At 37.2% G+C, this 19,740-nt stretch overlaps 1 protein-coding gene across 1 annotated transcript in view; it reads left to right on the top strand.

The window, feature by feature from the left end:
- Positions 1 to 5,836: 5,836 nt before the first annotated feature.
- Positions 5,837 to 19,740, top strand: part of LOC131072192 (uncharacterized) — a 114,852-nt gene continuing 100,948 nt past the window's right edge. The window contains exons 1-2 of the mRNA XM_058008269.2: positions 5,837 to 6,144; positions 18,905 to 19,133. Of these exons, the coding sequence (XP_057864252.2) occupies positions 5,914 to 6,144; positions 18,905 to 19,133 (460 nt within the window). The 5' untranslated portion in view covers positions 5,837 to 5,913. The remainder of the gene's footprint in view (positions 6,145 to 18,904; positions 19,134 to 19,740) is intronic.

Below are 19,740 nucleotides of genomic sequence, written 5' to 3'. Positions count from 1 at the left end.
GTTGTAGCATTCACATTGTTGTTGTTGATGGTGTCATTGAATTTGATGAAGCCTTTATTCGGTTTGAACTTCGCAAATGGTTGTTGAGAACTCTCACCCTTATCACTCGGAGCCATAGGAGTAGATTTCTCCAGTTGACTCACATTTAGTTGATAATTGTAAAGTGTTGCGCACAACTACAAAGAGGAAGTAAACTCAGAAAGGATAAGTTTGTCCCTAATGTCTTTTTGAAGATTAGAAATGAAAATTATTTGAATATTATTATCAAGCACTGGAAAATAAATTTGAGAACACAAATGCTTATATCTACCAATGAAATCAATCAATTTTTCTTTAACACCTTGTTTACAATGCATTAAATCAGTCAAAGTGATGTTAGGACCTATGTTGTTTTAAAATTGTTGAATAAAAGCATTTGATAATTGTTGAAAAGAAGTAATAGAATAGGAAGGCAAAGAGCAATACCATTGTAAAGCCTTATCTCTTAGTTTTCTAGTAAACAATTTGGTAGACAATCTTTGATCATAAGCAAAGTCAAGACACAAAGTTTGGAATGTTTTGACATGTGTTAAGGGATAACCTTTTCCATTATAGAGTTCCAATCGAGGGACTTCAATATGTTTAGGAGGGACAACTCTAACAATATCAAGAGAAAGTGGGCTTGCAACATCAAATGTGGGCACACTAAACTTGGATTGACTCATAGAAGTGATTTATTATTGCAATGATGACACAGTTTGGGCATGGCTATTAATGGTTGCTTCGGTTGAAGAATTTATGTTAGACATGTTTGATTGATAAGGTGGTGTGATGTTATTGAAAGAAGGCATCGATTGAGAATAGGTTGGTGGAACACTATGGTAAGTAGGCATGGGTGATGATTGAGTAGGAAATGAGACACTAAAAGGAGAGATAGAATGGTTGGATGAATTGCCCCCTTGTGTCACATTGATTGGTTGAGTGACAATAGGAATACTCATTGAAGGCATAGATAAAGATGGAGGATCAATTGAGGACAAGGGATTGCCCCCATGACTAATGGTTGTAGGTATGACATTTTGAGTTGATGTAGCCATGATGTTTAAAGTGAAAGTAGGAATGCTAGTCATTGAAGTGGTCAAAGGAATATAATGATTGATTTGTGTAGGAGGTTGTGAATAACCTAAGGTCTTAGCACAACTCTTTATAGGCATGACATTAGAATCAACAATATGAGAAATAACATGCAATATATCAATTCCATTCTTATCACTTTGAATCATGTGTTTTAGACCTTCAATTAATGGAAGAGCTTCACTATTATGATATTCTTGGGACATCCATTGTTGGAAATTGTCGAATTAATTGTCCAATTTTGAAATTTGATCTATGGAAACTCTAGTCAAAGCTTATTCTTCATCATTGGAATCATCAATTGGGTAGATCGAGATGTTATTAGGATGGGAAGTATTAGCATTATCCTCATTGAAGAAGTCACCCAGATTAGGTCCCATCTCTCCAGGAATTAAACCTTGGGAAGCCTTAATTATAATGTTTCGTCTAACGGGGACAATATAGGTAGGACTAATAGTTGTAAAACTCATGCACTAGAGGAAAAATTTGAATTTTGAATTTGAATTTTTAATGTTGGGAACAAAGTTTGCAAAATTGAATAATACCAAAAATCCAAGAAAATTATGATTAGACAATTTGAACTTTGTGGAAAGAAGAAATGACACAATTTTTGAGAAAATTTATGATGAATAAAAAGAAATTAGGGCCAATAAATTTCAAAATTAAAATTGACAAAATTAAGATTTTAAAATTAGGGCAGATTATAATTAACCACCTAATTTTAAATGTTTCTTTGAAGGTTGTGATGTTGAAATTGGGAAGTATTTTTTTATTTTAGAGGGATCAAAATTTGATAAAATCAACCAATTTTCTAGAATTAAGCAATTAAATACAGTCATAACAGTCTCTCAAAATTTTGGGAAAAAGCCGAGGACCAGGTTGAAAGTGTGCCTAGTCCGCCCAACTTTTTCAAAAATTTTCAGGGATGAAATCTACGATGATTTTAGAGCTAACCCCCCAAAATTGGTTAATTCTACAAACTCTAGATAGGCAAAATTAAGGTTTGAATGCCAAAATAAGACCCTATTAGGGTTTTGAAAAGGATAAGAAATTGAATTGCAATTTCGAAAAAGGTTAAACCTAATGGATAGGGCTGCCTTAAATAATATTTTGAAAACTGCAATTGATTGAAATTTGTAGAAAATCCAAGTAAATTTGAAAATTAGGGTTTTAGGGCCTAACCACTGATTTTGAATTTTGAAAAAAGGAGGGAAACTGAAAAAAATTGAATTTTAGGCAAGAAGACAAGTCTGAAAATAGTCCTAAATCTGAAAATTAAACGTGAATCCAATGTTTGCACAAATTCAAGTTGATTTTTGAAAATTAGGGTTTTGACAATCAACCACTTAATTTTGTAAATTTGATTTGCAAATTGAAGAAGACAGTGAAATAATTGAATTTGATAAGCAATGTAATTTTCAGATTGAAGACAATAGATAGCAATTTTTTTGCAAAACACAAGTTCGATTTCAATTTTGACAACTAGGGTTTTGAATGAATTAACCACTAAGTTGTGCAAGAAAATTAAACTTGTAAATGAAAAATATACAATAATTTTTAATGTAAAGTATGTAATAGGTCAGGTTCACCAAAATGTAATGTGGTGAAAAGTGACAAGAGGAGATCAAGTGGAAAGATTTACCCTCCTCAAGAAAGGAGTGAAAGTTTCACAAAGGATTTCCTTCAACTTCTCACATACGTTACATTTAAAAGAGGGGGTTGAAATCACTAGACCCAATATCAATGGAAAGAGATTGAATGCTAAGTGAATTGTAGGGAATTTGTAATAGATTTGGAAAGTAAAGTAACCCTCTTTTAAAATAGACAAGTTGAATCAAGCGAATTGAGACAGTGTGTAAAGATGACAAAGAAACAATTATATCTTGAGATAGAGATGTAGGATGAAGTTGTGCACCTGGAATTAGCAGTAAGGTGTCGAGATGAAGCTCCCTTGCAAATTTGAGCAAAAAATATCGGGACCAGGTTGAAAGTGTACTTAGTCCTCCAAAAAATCCGCGTGCTGAAAAGGGTTTTTCCGTCTCTGAAAATGGAGTCTAAACCTACAATTACAACTGCACACCTACAACCTACACAGATAAAAGAGAGGAAATGTTGTTGGGATTAGGGGTTTTCCTTAAGGTCAAACCCCATTTTGGAATTAACCAAGTGATTGAAAATACTTGCAAGTAAATGAAAGGAAATGTCTAAAGTAAAATTCACCTCAAGAGAGGATGCAATTGAAATGTTGATAGAAATGATTGAAAGGATATGTAGAATAGAATGTCCTAAATGTTGATAGGGATCTCCTCTTCAATGGTTGAATCCTTGACTTGAATGCAACACCTAACCTTGAAAGGAGACTTGAAATGCTCAATACTTGAAGGGATGTTTGAATGCTGAATGCTTGATGACAATGTCGCTTGGAAATTTCGCCTTATGATCACTTATGCTTGATTTCGCTTCTTGAACTTATGCAAATATGAGGGGAAATGCCCCTTATATACTTGTCGATTAGGGGTTCTCAACTGATTTTCCATCTGAGTCCGACATAGGAAAACTTTTTCTCGCTCACAATTGACAAGCCCAATGCAGGATTAGGTCAAGGGAGGCCCAAAATAGGGTAGGGATAGGGGCGCCACGCCCTTGTCCTACCCTAATTTAGGATAGGTAGTGACTGAAAGGAAGTGCATGGTGGCAAAAAATGCAAGTTTTTGATGTTTGAGCATGTCCTCGGTCTCTAATCAGGCTTAGGGATTCATGCGCCCATGTGAAGACCCAAATACGGTCAAAAATTGGAAGGTCACAATTTTATGACGCTATAGCTATGTACCATTGAAGAATGAAAAAAAGTGATGATTGATGATATTCATAGTTAAGACTAATTTGTGTTCAAAGGTTGCAACCCTTAAGCAAGGGCCATTTGAGGTAGTGTAATCCTCTTTAGAGTTAGATTGTTAATTTAGCACTATTTAAGATTGATCATTGCTTTAATAGATTAATTGTTATAGTTCTTCTTGCTTCAGTTAGATAGATTTAATATGTTCATGATATTGGTAGCATAGATTGTCAAATAAAGTTGCAACATAGTCATAATATTGCACTACTTGTAGCTATTGTTGAGTCACTTGCGAGTCACCCACAACAACTTGTTATGCAGATAGGTTTACATTCCAACATTATTTCTATTTTAGTTAATTGTCAAATTTAGTCAGTTCCTTTTATGCAACTGAGAGACAACTTAGAGAGTCCTTGATTGTACATAAAGTGCTTGCTTAATTCAAGTATATACGTCCCTGGTTGATGATTAAATGAACCCCTCTGAGATAGTCAGTTGCTTATTATAAGATTTGTTGGTCCGTTAAAAGTATGCATTGAGTTGTCTGCATCAACGTATTGAACTTAGAAGGGTTCAATCAAGTACTTAACATGAAATAGTATCCAGGACCCATATTGCATCATTTGCATAATAATTCCATCTCCCTAAGTTGCACTTAAGGGGGTATTAGCATGAATAAGGTAATGTACCTAACTAGTCATTTGTGGGAACCTATTCTCATTTTAAGTTTACTTAGGTCTTAGGTGGCATTCTAGAAGTTAGTTATAATGGGGCCATGTTCACCTTGTTTACTTTTAGTTATCTAGGCATTCAATATTTGCATCATGTATTTAATGCTTGTATTAGGGGTAGTTTTTCTTACTACATCACACCTTGCCTATATAATCAAGGCGGCTATACATTTGAAAGATATCCCACATATCCCATATCTCATATCTCATATCTCAATATTCAACCAAGCTCATTATCTTGCATACTCTCTTGTGGAAGGTATCTTTATTTTTTGATGGTGATCCTGAAGTTTGTAGCTTCAACACATACATCAAACCTTAGTTTCACTCATACTAGAAAATATGGCAAGAGGAAATATATAACATTGATTACAATACTTCCTTGACTCTTGGCAAATAACCATGAAGACATTTAGTTACAAGAATGTGAATTATACATTTTTTTCATACTATTACAGAGTAATACCCCTACATTTATAATTTAGATGTACAAATTTTGGTGCCCAAGAATACTCTATAAACTTTACCCAAAAACTGGTTTGATGACCAACCCTTTGCATGAATAGACCACTAGTATATGTAGATCTATCATTTTGGTATCCAAATTACTCAAGGAACCCTCAAGATGATATAATATTTAATATGTGTGAAAACCCATCATACCCTACCTACCACCATCCATGCATTACAGTTTGTATTTGAAATTGCATGAAATCTGTTTATAAAATATCTTCATTATACCCTTAGATCTAGGATGAAATTGTGTGGGGAATCTAGAGAGATTCGATGAAAATGAGATCTAGACATGGCTTGAGTATATTGGGTTCTACAACAATAACAACAACATTCATTAGGGCACACACCCCTTTTTCATTCATTTCATTGATTAAATTTGTACCCTTTAATTAAAATATATTTTTTTGGCACTTGCAAAATCAAATGTGGTGGTTGCAAGGGCATATTGACCATTGATGGAATTTTGGGTATTGTACGAGGGCAAGTAGGGTTTATCATGGTATTTGTGTTCTACTATTCATTAGAGACCTTTTTTTATGATAAAAAAATTATCACATTAACCCTTTACCAATTATGTTAAGAGTTTTTCACTTTTTGCAAACCATGTTGCATTATCGAAAAAATGGCAAACCATGTTATATATACTAGTGGAGTGTTCCCTCCCAAAGCACCTTCGAAACTTCATTTCTGAAAACAACAACCCCAATATTGCTCGATATGAATTCAGTAGTGGCGAGATTTGGGAGGAAGAGAGCGTGGTCATCGCTGAGCAATGGTTGGGGCTACGCCAATATATTACGAGATGAGGCCGACTGGATTTATTCCGGAGAATGGTGGGGCTCGCAGGATGGAGGCTTCGGCAATGATGAGGGGCAGACTGTATTTCGCAAGCATTCCCTCAAAGGCAACGGTCTTGTCTCTGTTACTGCTCATCCTGCTTCTTTTCCAGTGAGTCGGTAGCCGCTTTAATGCATTTCCTACCTTACAAAACACACAGAATATTGCATGATTTGGTGCATTCTTGCGGGATTCAGTTTCACAGTTGCTCCCCTATGTTCTACTGATTTTGAAATGAAAAAAAATTTAAAAAGTTTTTTTCTTATCCTTTGACTAGGTAGCTTTATGTTTTATTCTCATTCTATCCATGTGAGCAAACTTATTCACACCATTTATCTTATACCGAACTGGGTTCTGTTGTCAAGTGTTTTGACACAGACATATTCAGGATTTTAAAACTTGGGCTTTTTGAATTTATATCTCTAACTTGGACCTTGTATGGATCACCTACACCTTCCCGTAGCTCAACAATATTTGCATACAGAAAATTAAATCCTATTCTAGTGATGTTGACTGATCCCTTTTTTAGATGCCTTCATGAAATGAATTGTTTTCCTATTTATCTCTTCATGTGGAGAGTTCACATCTCTTCATAAACACCTATTTCCTTTGAAGAGCTGCACCCTTTGAAACTGAACGCTGCTCATAATAGTTAATCCGAGTCGGGCTCATTAAGCACTTGTTCTTGATCTTTTATTGAATTGTTATCTTCCTCGTTCGACTCCTTATATTGAACCTGGGTTGGCCCTCTTAAGATAATTGCTGCCAATTTTAAGTTTATTATTTCGGGTTGGCCTTAAATAAGTTAACATTATTATCTTGATTTTTTAAATTTAGTAATTATTTTTTGTGATATTCCTTGTTAAATCTGACCCTGTTGTGATGATCTGTACTTACGGTTCTTTGTTTCAGTTTGTTTGGTTTCGTTTTGATGATTGCCAATGATGACCAAATGCTTAAAAAATGAATGTAATTAAACTTAACAAATAACAGAGATGCAATGCAAGACTTCTCTTTTAGATTTCCAATGGCTTATGAAGATGGGAAATGATTGAACTGATTCCTACAGCCAATAAGCATTTCTACAAACACTTGGCATGCATATTAGTGAATCAATATAAACTGAAATGAATAACTACAGCATAGGCATTTCATCAAACAGTTATTGTGCAACCTTGTAACTCCTTATTTTTGAATGCCAAACCAATTACAATGTGCCAAACTAAATGATGTTAATATATAATGAGAAACCTGGAACGTAATGGCAGTTTGCTGTTGAAAATACTAGACAGTGCACCTGCTGGTAAAGAGTTCTTCAACATACAACATTCACCAAGGCTGCACTAGCTGTGGTGTCCACCAAGATGAACAAAGAGGAACATTTTTATAGGCTTTAGGTCTGTTGAAGGACACGCCTAAATCCGGTGATGAATTCTACAGGCTGCAGCAACAATAAAATCTGAAATGAAGCTTCAGTCTGATCTATAATGGCTGCAATAATAATTCTTTAGGACTGCAGCTGATTAACCTTTATTGCTCCGCAAACCCTTGATAAAATCCTTCACTTTAGGCACAAATTGGACTTCTGAATGAAGCCCACGCTCTGACAATAATCTCAGCTGGTATCTCACAGCCTCAAAATTGCTCAAACACTAAAGATGCTTGATAATCTGCAGAAACCCTTTGTCTCTCACAAATCCAAAAGCACTAGATAAAAAACAAATTCGAATAGTCATAACATAATGAGTTCGATTTGCCTTGAAGCCCTTTTAATACTTCTCTGAATGGCTCGACCCCAAAAGCAATTAAATAACATTTAAATGTTATTTCAAGGCTTACTTCATGGATTTAGGAAAATAATATTAATCTTGGGCGTACTTTTCCAATGAGTATTAATTACTCATGACCCTCAAAATGGCCCCACTTTATTATAAAGTCAATTTATAACTTTATAATATAATTTAAATAATTAAACATCATTAAAGGCCATTGAAATATTAATATCTCATTAAATACTAATTATTTTGACGATCCGTCTGAACCAAGGGGTCAACCACTGCATCGACTACGCATCCATCTACCTTACTAAAAATAGCAAGGGTCCCTCTCAATCATCCACTGACTTACTATAAATAGTAAGTGTGAGAAACTGAGTTAAACGAAGGCTAGTCTTAAACCAAACTGAGTTCTGGAGAAGAGAACACCCTGCCAACAGCCCACCAGGACCCTCTAACCGTCCGCTTTAGCCTACGAGGGCCAGAATAATAGGCTAAACCATCAGGATAAGAATGAGCTAAAAAGGGGACATTACAGTCCGTCCTCCTTGAAATTGCTTGTCCCCAAGCAATCTCCACTGCTCAAAGAAAACCCTATGAAGGATCACTCCACTTGGGTCCCAAGGGAAGAACTGTGTAATGTCCCTGATATCACCAACCAACTCCTGTAACACCAACACCGATAGCACTGACAATACCTGCCGAACCAAATCAATCCCAACTGTAGGTGTCACTCGAGCATAACCTTCATGAGGGAGCAACTCAGAGTGTTGACAAAGTTTGCTTCCCAATTCTGCGCAAAGCAAGTTGTCATCCACACTATCAAACACATGCGCCACTGAACTGTGCATCTGAAATAGGTCATGTTAATTTTAGATCAGATTAATAGCAATAATTAGAAATAACACACTGAACACACAGAACACAAGAGTACCCTGGGAAAAGCTCCCTCTTGGAGGTGAAAACCCATAAATTAATCTCAGTTTATATTAGGCAATAATCAATATGTGACTTTACAAGTTTGCTTCAACACTTGAAGCAATATAAATAATAGCATATACACAGCAATATGATGAACCCGAGCTAGGGCATACACAATAGTTTGATGAATCTGAACTAGGGCATACACAGTAGTGTTAGGGTTTCAAGCAGATCTGAAGCAAATATGAACTAACAATTATATGCAGATTTAAATATAAAAGATAAAGAAATAAAACAAGACACAGATAACACAGAGATTTAACGTGGTTCACCCAGAATGGGTTACGTCCACCATACACAGCCGTCCAATCTTTCTTATTATCCAGCAAAAATAGTACATCAACCTTACAATGCCTTAAGCATCCCAACCGCTTATAACATGCGTTTTTAGGGCAACAAACAAAGTCGGCTTTTTTAGGGTTTTATTACAATGTCGGTTTTCATCAACAAAAAACGGCAATTTTTTTTTTCTTGGGGGCTGTTGCCCCCGAACCCCTGCAGCAGGCTTCGCTCGCTTTCTCAGGGCCCGGCTCGGCCTTGGACCCTGGTGAGGATACGTGCTGAGTGCACAGTACTTTGCTGATCAGTCGCCACATATCAACAATCTCCCACTTGGAGACTGATTAGGTTCCGCACCAAACAATCTCCCACTTGGAGACTGATACTAGACAACACCACTGTACTTGCAGCATCCACTGGATAAAACCCTTGGACTTGACTGGTATAAATTCCACACTTATCAATCAAGAAGACCAACAAAAATTGATGAAGAAATCAGCTTCTCATGTGGAACTGCCTTCGTGAACATATCAACAAGATTCTCACTTGTGTGAATCTTCTCAAGCCGTAACTGACCCTCCTCCAAAACAGTCCGGATGAAGTGTACCTGAGCTGAATGTACTTTGTCCTTGAATGAAAAGCAGTGTTCTTTGCAAGATGAATGGCACTCTGGCTATCGGTATACAATGGGCTATCCTCCTGTATCTGACCCAATTCCCCCAGAAAACATTGTAACCAAATCATCTCCTTGCTGGCTTCTGTAGCAACAACATACTCAACTTCAGTGGTTGAAAGTGCAACAACCTTTTGCAGCCTAGAAATCCAATTGACTGCAGTTCCCCCTATAGTAAAAACATACCCTGTAGTACTCCGTGAATCAATATCACCTGCCAGATCAGAGTCAACGAATCCACTTAGAGCAGCATTAGATCCTTTGAAACATAATGCCTTCGTAGTAGTTCCTTTCAAATACCAAAGAATCCATTTCACAACATTCCAATGTTCCATACCTGGATTACTCATAAACTTGCTCACAACTCCCACTGCATGTGCAATATCTGGCCTTGTGCAAACCATTGCATACATCAGATTGCCAACAGCTGATGAATACGGGATGTTAGACATTTTGTTTACCTCTTCCTGTGCCTTTGGGCACATCTCCTTAGTCAATTTGAAATGACTAGCCAAAGGTGTACTAACTGCTTTTGCATCCTGCATGTTAAATCTTTTCAACACCTTCTTTATATATTCGCTTTGGGACAAATTCAAGGTTCTATTTTTCCTGTCCCGTGTAATCCTCATACCCAGAATTTGCTTAGCTGCACCCAAATCCTTCATAGCAAATCACCTAACTAATTTCTGTTTAAGATCATTTATATGTTGCATGTTAGACCCAACAACAAGCATGCCATCAACATAAAGCAATAGGATAATATAACTGCCATTATCCAATCTCTTAAAATATACACAATGATCAGAATGACATCTATGATAACTGTGTTCAGCCATGAAACTATCAAATTTTAAATACCACTGTCAGGGTGCTTGCTTTAGGCCATACAAACTTTTCTTCAACTTGCACATCAAGTTCTCCTTACCTTTAACCTCATATCCCTGTGGTTGCAATATGTAAATTTCCTCCTCCAAATCTCCATGGAGAAAAGCTGTTTTGACATCTAATTGTTCAAGATGTAAATCATCTGCAGCCACAAGACTAAGTATAGTTCTAATTGAAGTCATTTTTACAACTGGAGAAAATATTTCATCATAATCATACCCTTTTTCTGTGCAAAACTTTTTACCACAAGTCTGGCCTTATATCTTTTCTGACCTCCTTCCTCCTCCTTCAGCCAATAAACCCATTTGTTAGGCAAGACTCTTTTTTCTGCAAGTAAAGGGACTAAGTCCCGAGTCTTATTTTTCATCAAGGAGTCCATCTCCTCTTTCATGCCTAGCTCCCACTGTTGTTTGGCATCCATCTGCATTGCTTCTTCATATTCTTCTGGTTCACCAGAATCAGTTAGTAAAATAGAATACAAAGAAGGAGAAAATCTTTCAGGGGGTCTACTTGACCTCATAGAACGTTTAACACTTGCAGGAGTTTGTGGGACAATCTATTGTTGCTGAGCATCAGGTACCCGTGACATTTCATTTTCAGGAATCTCATCCAACAACACATATTCTTGTTTGTCCTGTTCATGCTTCTTTTCCCGCATCTGTTCTTTATACATAACCTTCTCATTGAATATAACATCTCTACTTCTAATTATTTTCTTATTTTCAAAATCCCATAACTGATAGCCATATTCATCTATCCCATATCCAATGAAGGTACATTTCTGAGATTTAGCATTAAGCTTGGTTTTGTTTTCTTTATCAATATGGACAAAAGCTTCACAACCAAAGGTTTTCAGAAAAGAATAATTTACCTTTTTACTAGTCCATGCCTCCTCTGAAATACCACCTTCCAAAGGGGTTGAAGGTCCTCTATTTATCAAATAGACAACAATATGTACAACATCTGCCCAAAAATGTAAGGGCAATCTAGCATGCAATCTCATGCTCCTCGCGCGTTCCATGATAGTCCTATTCATTCTCTCTGACACACCATTTTCCTGTGGAGTTCCTGGAACTGTCTTCTGCTTTCGAATCCCTTTTAAGGAGCAGTAATCTTCAAATGCTTTGCTGCAATACTCACCTCCATTATCCGATCTGAGACACTTCAACTTTTTTCCTGTCTCATTCTCAACCAAAGCTTTCCATTTCTTAAAAGTTTCAAAAACATTTGATTTTTGTTTTGGGAAATATACCCATGTTTTTCTGGTTGAGTCATCAATAAAAATAACATAATAACAAGAGCCACTAAGAGATGATATCTGAGCCGGTCCCCATACATCTGAATGCACAAGCTCTAACTTCTCACTCTTCTTCTCTTTCCCAACCTGGAGAAATCTGACTCTTTTCTGTTTACCATAAACACAGTTTTCATAGAACTCTAAATCAATCTTCTTTAGTCCTGGCAATAGATTTTTGGAGTGAAGGATTTTCATCCCTTTCTCACTCATGTGCCCAAGCCTATGGTGCCACATTATCGAATCTGTTCTTGCAACATCTATTGTTGCTGTCCCTGCAGTAACTTTACCCGTAGCAGCTAGGGTAGAGTAAGTGTTACTAGTACACAGATATTATGGGCCTACCTTCGCACCTTTAGCTACTACTAATGATCCTTTACTGACCTTCCAGATACTGTCTGAGAAGGTAACTATGCAACCTTCACTACCTAGTTGCCCTGCAGAAATTAAATTTCTTCTTAAATTAGGAACATGTCTTACCTCCTGCAAAAACCAGTCATTTCCATTCTACAACTTGATCTTTATCTTTCCTTTTCCAACAATTTGACAGAGCTCATCATCACCCAAATATACCTGTCCAAAATCACTTTGAACATAATTTAGAAAATATTTTCTATGGGGTGTAGCATGAAATGAAGCCCCAGAATCTATTACCCAAGAATCATTAACATTATCCAAACATAAGATTAAAGCATCTTGTAAAGTATTACTTGCAATATTAGCTTCCTTACTGTCATTTTCATTTTTGTGTCCTCTTTTATTTTTCCGAGACCAACAGTCTTTTTTTAGATGACCAGGCTTTCCGCAATACCAACAATATTTCTTTCCTCTAGATTGAGAGTGTCTTTTCTTTGACTTCCCTCGTGACTTCTCATTCCTAGGGCCTTTTCCTCTTTCCTTTGATCTTCCTATGTTCTCCACATTCAAAACACTACTTGATGATGTTGGAGTCTCACCTGTGCTTTTCCTTGGCATTTTCTCGCTTAGGATAACACCACCAATATCATCAAATACCAAAGTTTTTTTACCAGAGACAAAGTTACTTACAGCCATAACCAAGCTATTCCAGCTTTCTGGCAAAGAACATAAAATCAAGAGAGCCCTAACCTCTTTTGCAAAGTTAATTTTTACCAAAGACAATTGACTGGTAATTGTATTAAATTCATTTAAGTGCTCTGCTACAAATCCTCCCTCACTCATTTTCAAATTAAACAAACGCTTCATAAGAAATACCTTATTTGAAGCCGAGGGTTTCTCATACAACTTAGCCAATGTCGCTATCAAATCTATAGTCGTTTTTGCTTCTGTTATATTGAATGCTACAGACGATGCAAGGCACAATCGAATGGATCCTAGTGCCTTTCTATCTAAAATGTCCCACTCTTCATCTGACATTGTGGTCGCTTTTTTTGCCTTTCCTTCCAACGGCCGCCACAAATCCTTTTGATACAGGTAATCCTCCATCTGTATTTTCCATAACTGATAATTCTGGCCGTTAAACTTTTCGACCTTGAATTTGGAATCGTCCATTGCTCCCACTCAAATCTGAAAGTCCTGCCAATTTACAGAAAACCTCGCTCTGATACCAATTGTTAGGGTTTCAAGTAGATCTGAAGCAAATATGAACTAACAATTATATGTAGATTTAAATATAAAAGATAAAGAAATAAAACAGGACACAGATAACATAAAGATTTAACGTGGTTCACCCAGAATGGGTTACGTCCACCATACACAGCCGTCTAATCTTTCTTATTATCCAGCAAAAATAGTACATCAACCTTACAATGCCTTAAGCATCCCAACCGCTTATAACATGCGTTTTTAGGGCAACAAACAAAGTCGGCATTTTTAGGGTTTTATTACAATGTTGGTTTTCATCAACAAAAAACGGCAAATTTTTTTTTCTCGGGGGCTGCCGCCCCCAAACCTCCGTAGCAGGCTTCGCTTGCTTTCCCGGGGCCCAGCCCGGCCCCAGACCCCAACGAGGATACGTGCTGAGTGTACAGTACTTTGCTGATCAGTCGCCACATATCAACAAGTAGTATAATGAACTTATCTGTAATATACTTGATTGAAGATGATTTGCTATGAAAGAAGACTATTTGCTGCTGATCATAGGGCCATTCGCTGATCAAGGAGACGATTTGCTGACCATGAATGAAGTTGGCTGCTCCAGGATTAGTTCGCTGTTCTTTTAGATGAATTCACTGCCCTTGGAGTTGTATTCGCGGACTGGATAACTTTGCTATTGATGAAGGATGTAGTTTGCTGATTGCTTGATGATAATGAAGAATGACAATGTTCCTTGTATATATATATGACTCAGCCACCCTATTCATCCTAGGTTGGCTTACAAGGATAATAATATAATGTTTTAAACTTGGCGCCCAATATAGGGTCAGCCCCATCCACAAGTTACATCGCCCATTATAGGGCCAGACCAAATAACAAGTTATATTTCATTTTGCATATTTAATGTGATTAAGGCCGATAGGTCAATTAGTCACCCACAAGTGCTAGGTCGGCCCAAGAAGGAATCTGACCTAGCTACAAACATCAACAGGTCACGTACATGAGGATCAAAAGTAAAATTGTAGGCACTCCTCACTATGTACACCTCAGGAAACTCCTTTATGAGCCCTGTCTGAAATCTCGATGCACTAGAAGGATCCCAAACACTATGATTATTGCTCATCTCAGGACCGGGGTCAAAAGAGTGGTCAACATCTAACTCAAAGAGAGGATTATCATAAGACATTGTTGCATCTACCTCAAACAAAGGATTGTTCACAAATTGAACAATACCTCTATGCTGATCTAAATCATACAACTCTGTACCCTTGGAGTCATGTGCATATGCGAACTCCTTTTGGATCATCTCACGCTCTATCTTCTTGCTCTTCTCTCTATGGAGAGAGATAGATTGCAGGCTCCCATTTGCAATCCCCCTGAACACATAATTCCTATTATTCAATTTAAATTTCATTTTCAATTTAGGTACGTTGAGGGTAAATTCTCCAATGTCTCGGAGCCATCTCATGCCCAAAACTATGTTCACCGTACCCATGTTGACCACATAAAAGTCAATTTGTAGCTCATAATCATTCGGTAGTAGGGTGAGATTACCTATCCACCTGGTGCACATGAGGGTATATCCATTTGTGACTCTGACTCTAAATTCATTGAAGTCCTCTATTTGAAGTCGACATCTGGCCACAAATCCCTCATTGATAAAATTATGCATTGCTCCAGTGTCTAGCATAGCAATGCAATGCTGTCCATTGACTGTTCCCCTAAATCGGAATGAAATCTCATCCTGCACGTTAGCAAATAATGCCATAGGAGATAGATTCCCATCAGGCCACAACTCTACAGAGGTTTTTCCACCCTGATCATCCCCTCAAGCAGTTGGCTGATCTGAAATTTTAGAATCAAAATCCTCATAATATGCCCACATTATATGATCTGCCTTGCCTTGAAGCCTCAAATGGCAATCATGCTCTCTGTTGTAAGGCTCCTTGCACCAAAAACACAATTTCTTTTTTCTTAACTACTCTCGTGTCTCCTGTTCCACCATGGTTGCTGATTTCTTTTTCTTATCAGCAAATTGTTGAGGACTCTCATTGCTGGTAGAAGGAACATCTTTATGCGAACTCTCTTGCTTTTTGGGGCTGCGAACTCCATACTTCTAGCCTTCTTCATTGCCTCCTGTAATGATGGTAGGTCAAAAGCTTTTATCCACCCTCTCGAAGGCTCCAATAAGCCCTCAATGAAGAGCACAACTAATCTCCGCTCTGAAATGTTGGGAACCATAACTGAAAGCTTCTGAAATTCACCAATATATCCCTCCAAACTCCCAACTTGTTTAAGTTGAGCAAGGTCTCTGAAATATGATTCCGGATCCTTCTTATCAAAGTGCTCGATCAGCCTATCAGCAAACTCCTGATATGAGGTAATGAGGTTATGCTGCAAGGTAACCATCCCATTGTGCCACCAGTCATCGCCACCCCATCTAAGTGCAATGTTGCAAACTTAATTGCATCTCCCTCTATCATAGGTTAAAGGTTAAAGTAGGTGTCTAAGTTATGAATCCATGACCGTGCCGTGACCTTCCCACTACCATCAAACAGTGGTAAAGTGAGTTTACTGGTAGCATATTCAAGGTCCCCGTTCTGGTTCCTTGGTCTTCTATCTTGCCTTGCCCTAGCGTGCTCCCTTCTTTGGCTCTTGAATCAGTCAAAGTTTAAATGTTCTCTTACATCCGGGGGTAGTAAATTCGACTCATCATGCATTGTTATCACATTATCAACAAATGTAGCATCATCATCTTCCCCAATACCTTCTTCTTCTGGTTCATTCCTCAAGAAGATGGGCCATGTAGGCCTATTAGTGGTGCGAGTAGGCGCTCTATGTGCTCTGGGAGTCCCAACCACACTCCTATTGCCATCCTGCTGATAGTTTTGTCTTTTGGGATTAACCAACTGCTGTATGGCTGCAGTGAGCTGCTGTAATGTATCTGCTACACGCTGCTGTCCATCCTGTAAACCTCTCAAGGTTCGGCTTCATCCCGTGGTTGATTGTTTTCTCTTCTGTCACCCATACCTGCAACCTGTTCGATATCCTTAGAAGATGACTCCTGATGAGTACCAATTAATCTTGACACTGTTTTTCCTTTAGGTACGTGCGGTGGTTGCCAAGTTTTATGGGTTTCCCTCTGATAATAGCTTCTTTCCCTGTCACTTGGTTGCATTAACAATCTGATTTAAACCCAAAGGATGATAGGAAACCACTCTGATACCACTATGGTATCCCTTGGTAAATCTGACCCTGTTTTGATGATTTGAGCTCCAAGGAATATTGTCAAACACTTGTTTTGCAAAGTCTGTACTTACGGTTCTTTGTTTTAGTTTGTTTTGTTTTGTTTTGATGATTGCCAATGATGACCAAATGCTTAAAAAATGAATGTAAATAAACTTAACAAATAATAGAGATTCAATGCAAGACTTCTCTTTTAGATTTCCAATGGCTTATGAAGATTGAAAATGATTGTAACTGATTCCTACAGCCAATGAGCATTTCTACAAACACTTGGCATGCATACTAGTGATTCAATATAAACTGAAATGAATAACTACAACATAGGCATCTCATCAAACAGTTATTGTGCAACCTTGTAACTCCTTATTTTCTAATGCCAAACCAAGTACAATGTGCCAAACTAAATGATGTTAATATATAATGAGAAATCTGGAACGTAATGGCAGTTTGCTGTTTAAAATACTGGATGGTGCGCCTGCTGGTAAAGAGTTCTTCAACATACAACATTCACCAAGGCTGCACTCGTTGGGGCGTCCACCAAGATGAACAAAGAGGCACTATTTTATAGGCGTTTAGGTCTGTTGAAGGACACGCCTAAACCTGGTGATGAATTCTACAGGCTGCAGCAACAATAAAATCTGAAATGAAGCTTCAGTTTGATCTATAATGGCTGCAATAATAATTCTTTAGGACTGCAGTTGATTAACCTTTATTGCTCCTCAAACTCTTGATAAAATCCTTCACTCTAGGCACAAATTGGACTTCTGAATGAAGCCCACACTCCGGCAATAATCTTAGCTGGTATCTCACAACCTCAAAATTGCTCAAACATTGAAGAGTTTTCGTTCTCCAATGGCAGAAGATGCTTGATAATCTACGGGAACCCTTGGTCTCTCACAAATTCCAAAGCACTAGATAAAAGACAAAGTCGAATAGTCATAACATAATGAGTTCGATTTGCCTTGAAGCCCTATTAATACTTCTCTGAATGGCTCGACCCCAAAATCAATTAAATAACATTTAAATGTTATTTTAATACTTACTTAATGGACTTAGGAAAATAATTTTAATCTTGGGTGTACTTTTCCAATGAGTATTAATTACTCATGACCCTCAAAATGGCCCCACTTTATTATAAAGTTAATTTATAACTTTATAATATAACTTAAATAATTAAACATCATTAAAGGCCATTAAAATATTAATATCTCATTAAATACTCATTATTTTGATGAGCCGTCTGAACCAGGGGGTCAATCACTGTATCCATTACGCATCCATCTGCCTTACTAAAAATAGTAAGGGTTCCTTCAATCGTCCACTGACTTACTATAAATAGTAAGTGTGAGAAACTGAGTCAAACGAAGGCCAGTCTTGAACCAAATTGAGTTCGGGAGAAGAGAACACTTTGCTAACTGCTCATGAGGACCCTCTAACCATCCGCTTTAGCCTATGAGGGCCAGAGTAATAGGCTAAACCATCAGGACAAGAACGAGCTAAAAAGGGGACATTACATTTTTACCCTTCACTGGTCGGCCTTAATATCATTTCGTTGATGAGGTTGGCCTCCCTTAATTTTTAACTCCCTAGTTTTTGTATAAATAGAAGCTGTGATTGGTTATACTATTATTTTTTTTTGTTATCTTTGCTTCTTATGGTAGGGGCATGATAGTCCGCCTTTCCCAAAATTGCTTGTCCTCAAGCAATGCCGGTTTTCATTTTTCAAACTGAATCATGAAGGATGAAACTCGTTTAATTTACGGTGCTATTGTCAATCATCTCTATAGTCTGAGTCTATATTAAAAAGAGCCACTGGGTGGCAGGTCTTCCAAAAATTTAAATAAAGCAACATACTAAAGTCATAGGAAATATGAAATTCCTATCAATATCAGTGACAGGAAAATGTTTGTGATGTGTAGCCTGTAAAATATTGTGACAAATTATTGTTGTGTGTTAATATTAATGTCTATATAAATAAGATACTTTTACTGTTCTTAACTATCATTTATGACCAAATTTAATTTGTGAGTTAAAAATCAGTAGATTGTCGCTTAATTTAATTATTGACAGGTACAAAGTCTTGTAGTTTCTAGGGACATTTCTTATCTTACACTTTCTTATATGGCAGTCAACTTATTAATTCCAAACAATGTTTTGTAGTAGACAACAGAACAGTGGCCTGTCCTGGAAGCAAAACTTCAGAAGAAGTATGAAAGGTTGCCTGGGGTTCGTGAAACCAATGACCGGGTAAGGATCTTAGACTACCAATGGCGGGTCCTTCGATTTAACAATAAGACTCGTGAAAGTGTTGCAAAAGTAGTGTTTATTCACACCGACTCCCAACCAAATCGTGTGTTTTTAATGCAACAGCCGCACTGTTTGGCTTTTCCATGTGAGTCTTTAACTTTTCATAAAGTTCTTTATATTTCACTTGGCCTTCTTCACATTTCTTAGGAAGTTCAACTGAGCTTAAAATTTCTTTCTTTTGAAGTTAACGAGTATTTTAGAAACCAATTTGGTGCTGTTAGTATATATGTGTACAATTGTTTTGGTCTATTGCATTTCTTGAGGAACTTTCTGCCTGCTTGTTGAACTTTGTAACACATAAGCTCAAACATTGATATTTGTTGTCAATGCATGGTTCTGATTGTGTGAAATATTTCTTGCATTTAGGATGATCTGCCTGGTAGAGATCAGGTAAGGGAACAGTTAGGTTCTAAACATACAGAATTCCTTAAGGTCATAAAACCACATCAAGTACAAAGAATTTTACTATTGGTTCTACAGTGTTTGGTTAACTTTCTGCTTGTCAGGTTGGCATCTGACAGTGAACGGTCTTTAGTAGACTGGTCATGCATTCACTCTCAAACACAAGTATTAGTTATAAAATATAATAGACAAGAGACAACTATAAAGGTTCAGTTCAATGTAGTGTATCATAAAATACAATAAGGATACACACATCTGTGCACGTACATGCACACCCGTACTCACACACA

Source organism: Cryptomeria japonica, chromosome 11 (assembly GCF_030272615.1).
Source record: "Cryptomeria japonica chromosome 11, Sugi_1.0, whole genome shotgun sequence".
NCBI lineage: Eukaryota > Viridiplantae > Streptophyta > Pinopsida > Cupressales > Cupressaceae > Cryptomeria > Cryptomeria japonica.
Note: the sequence above shows the minus strand (reverse complement) of the source record. Positions and strands in the feature narration are given on the sequence as shown.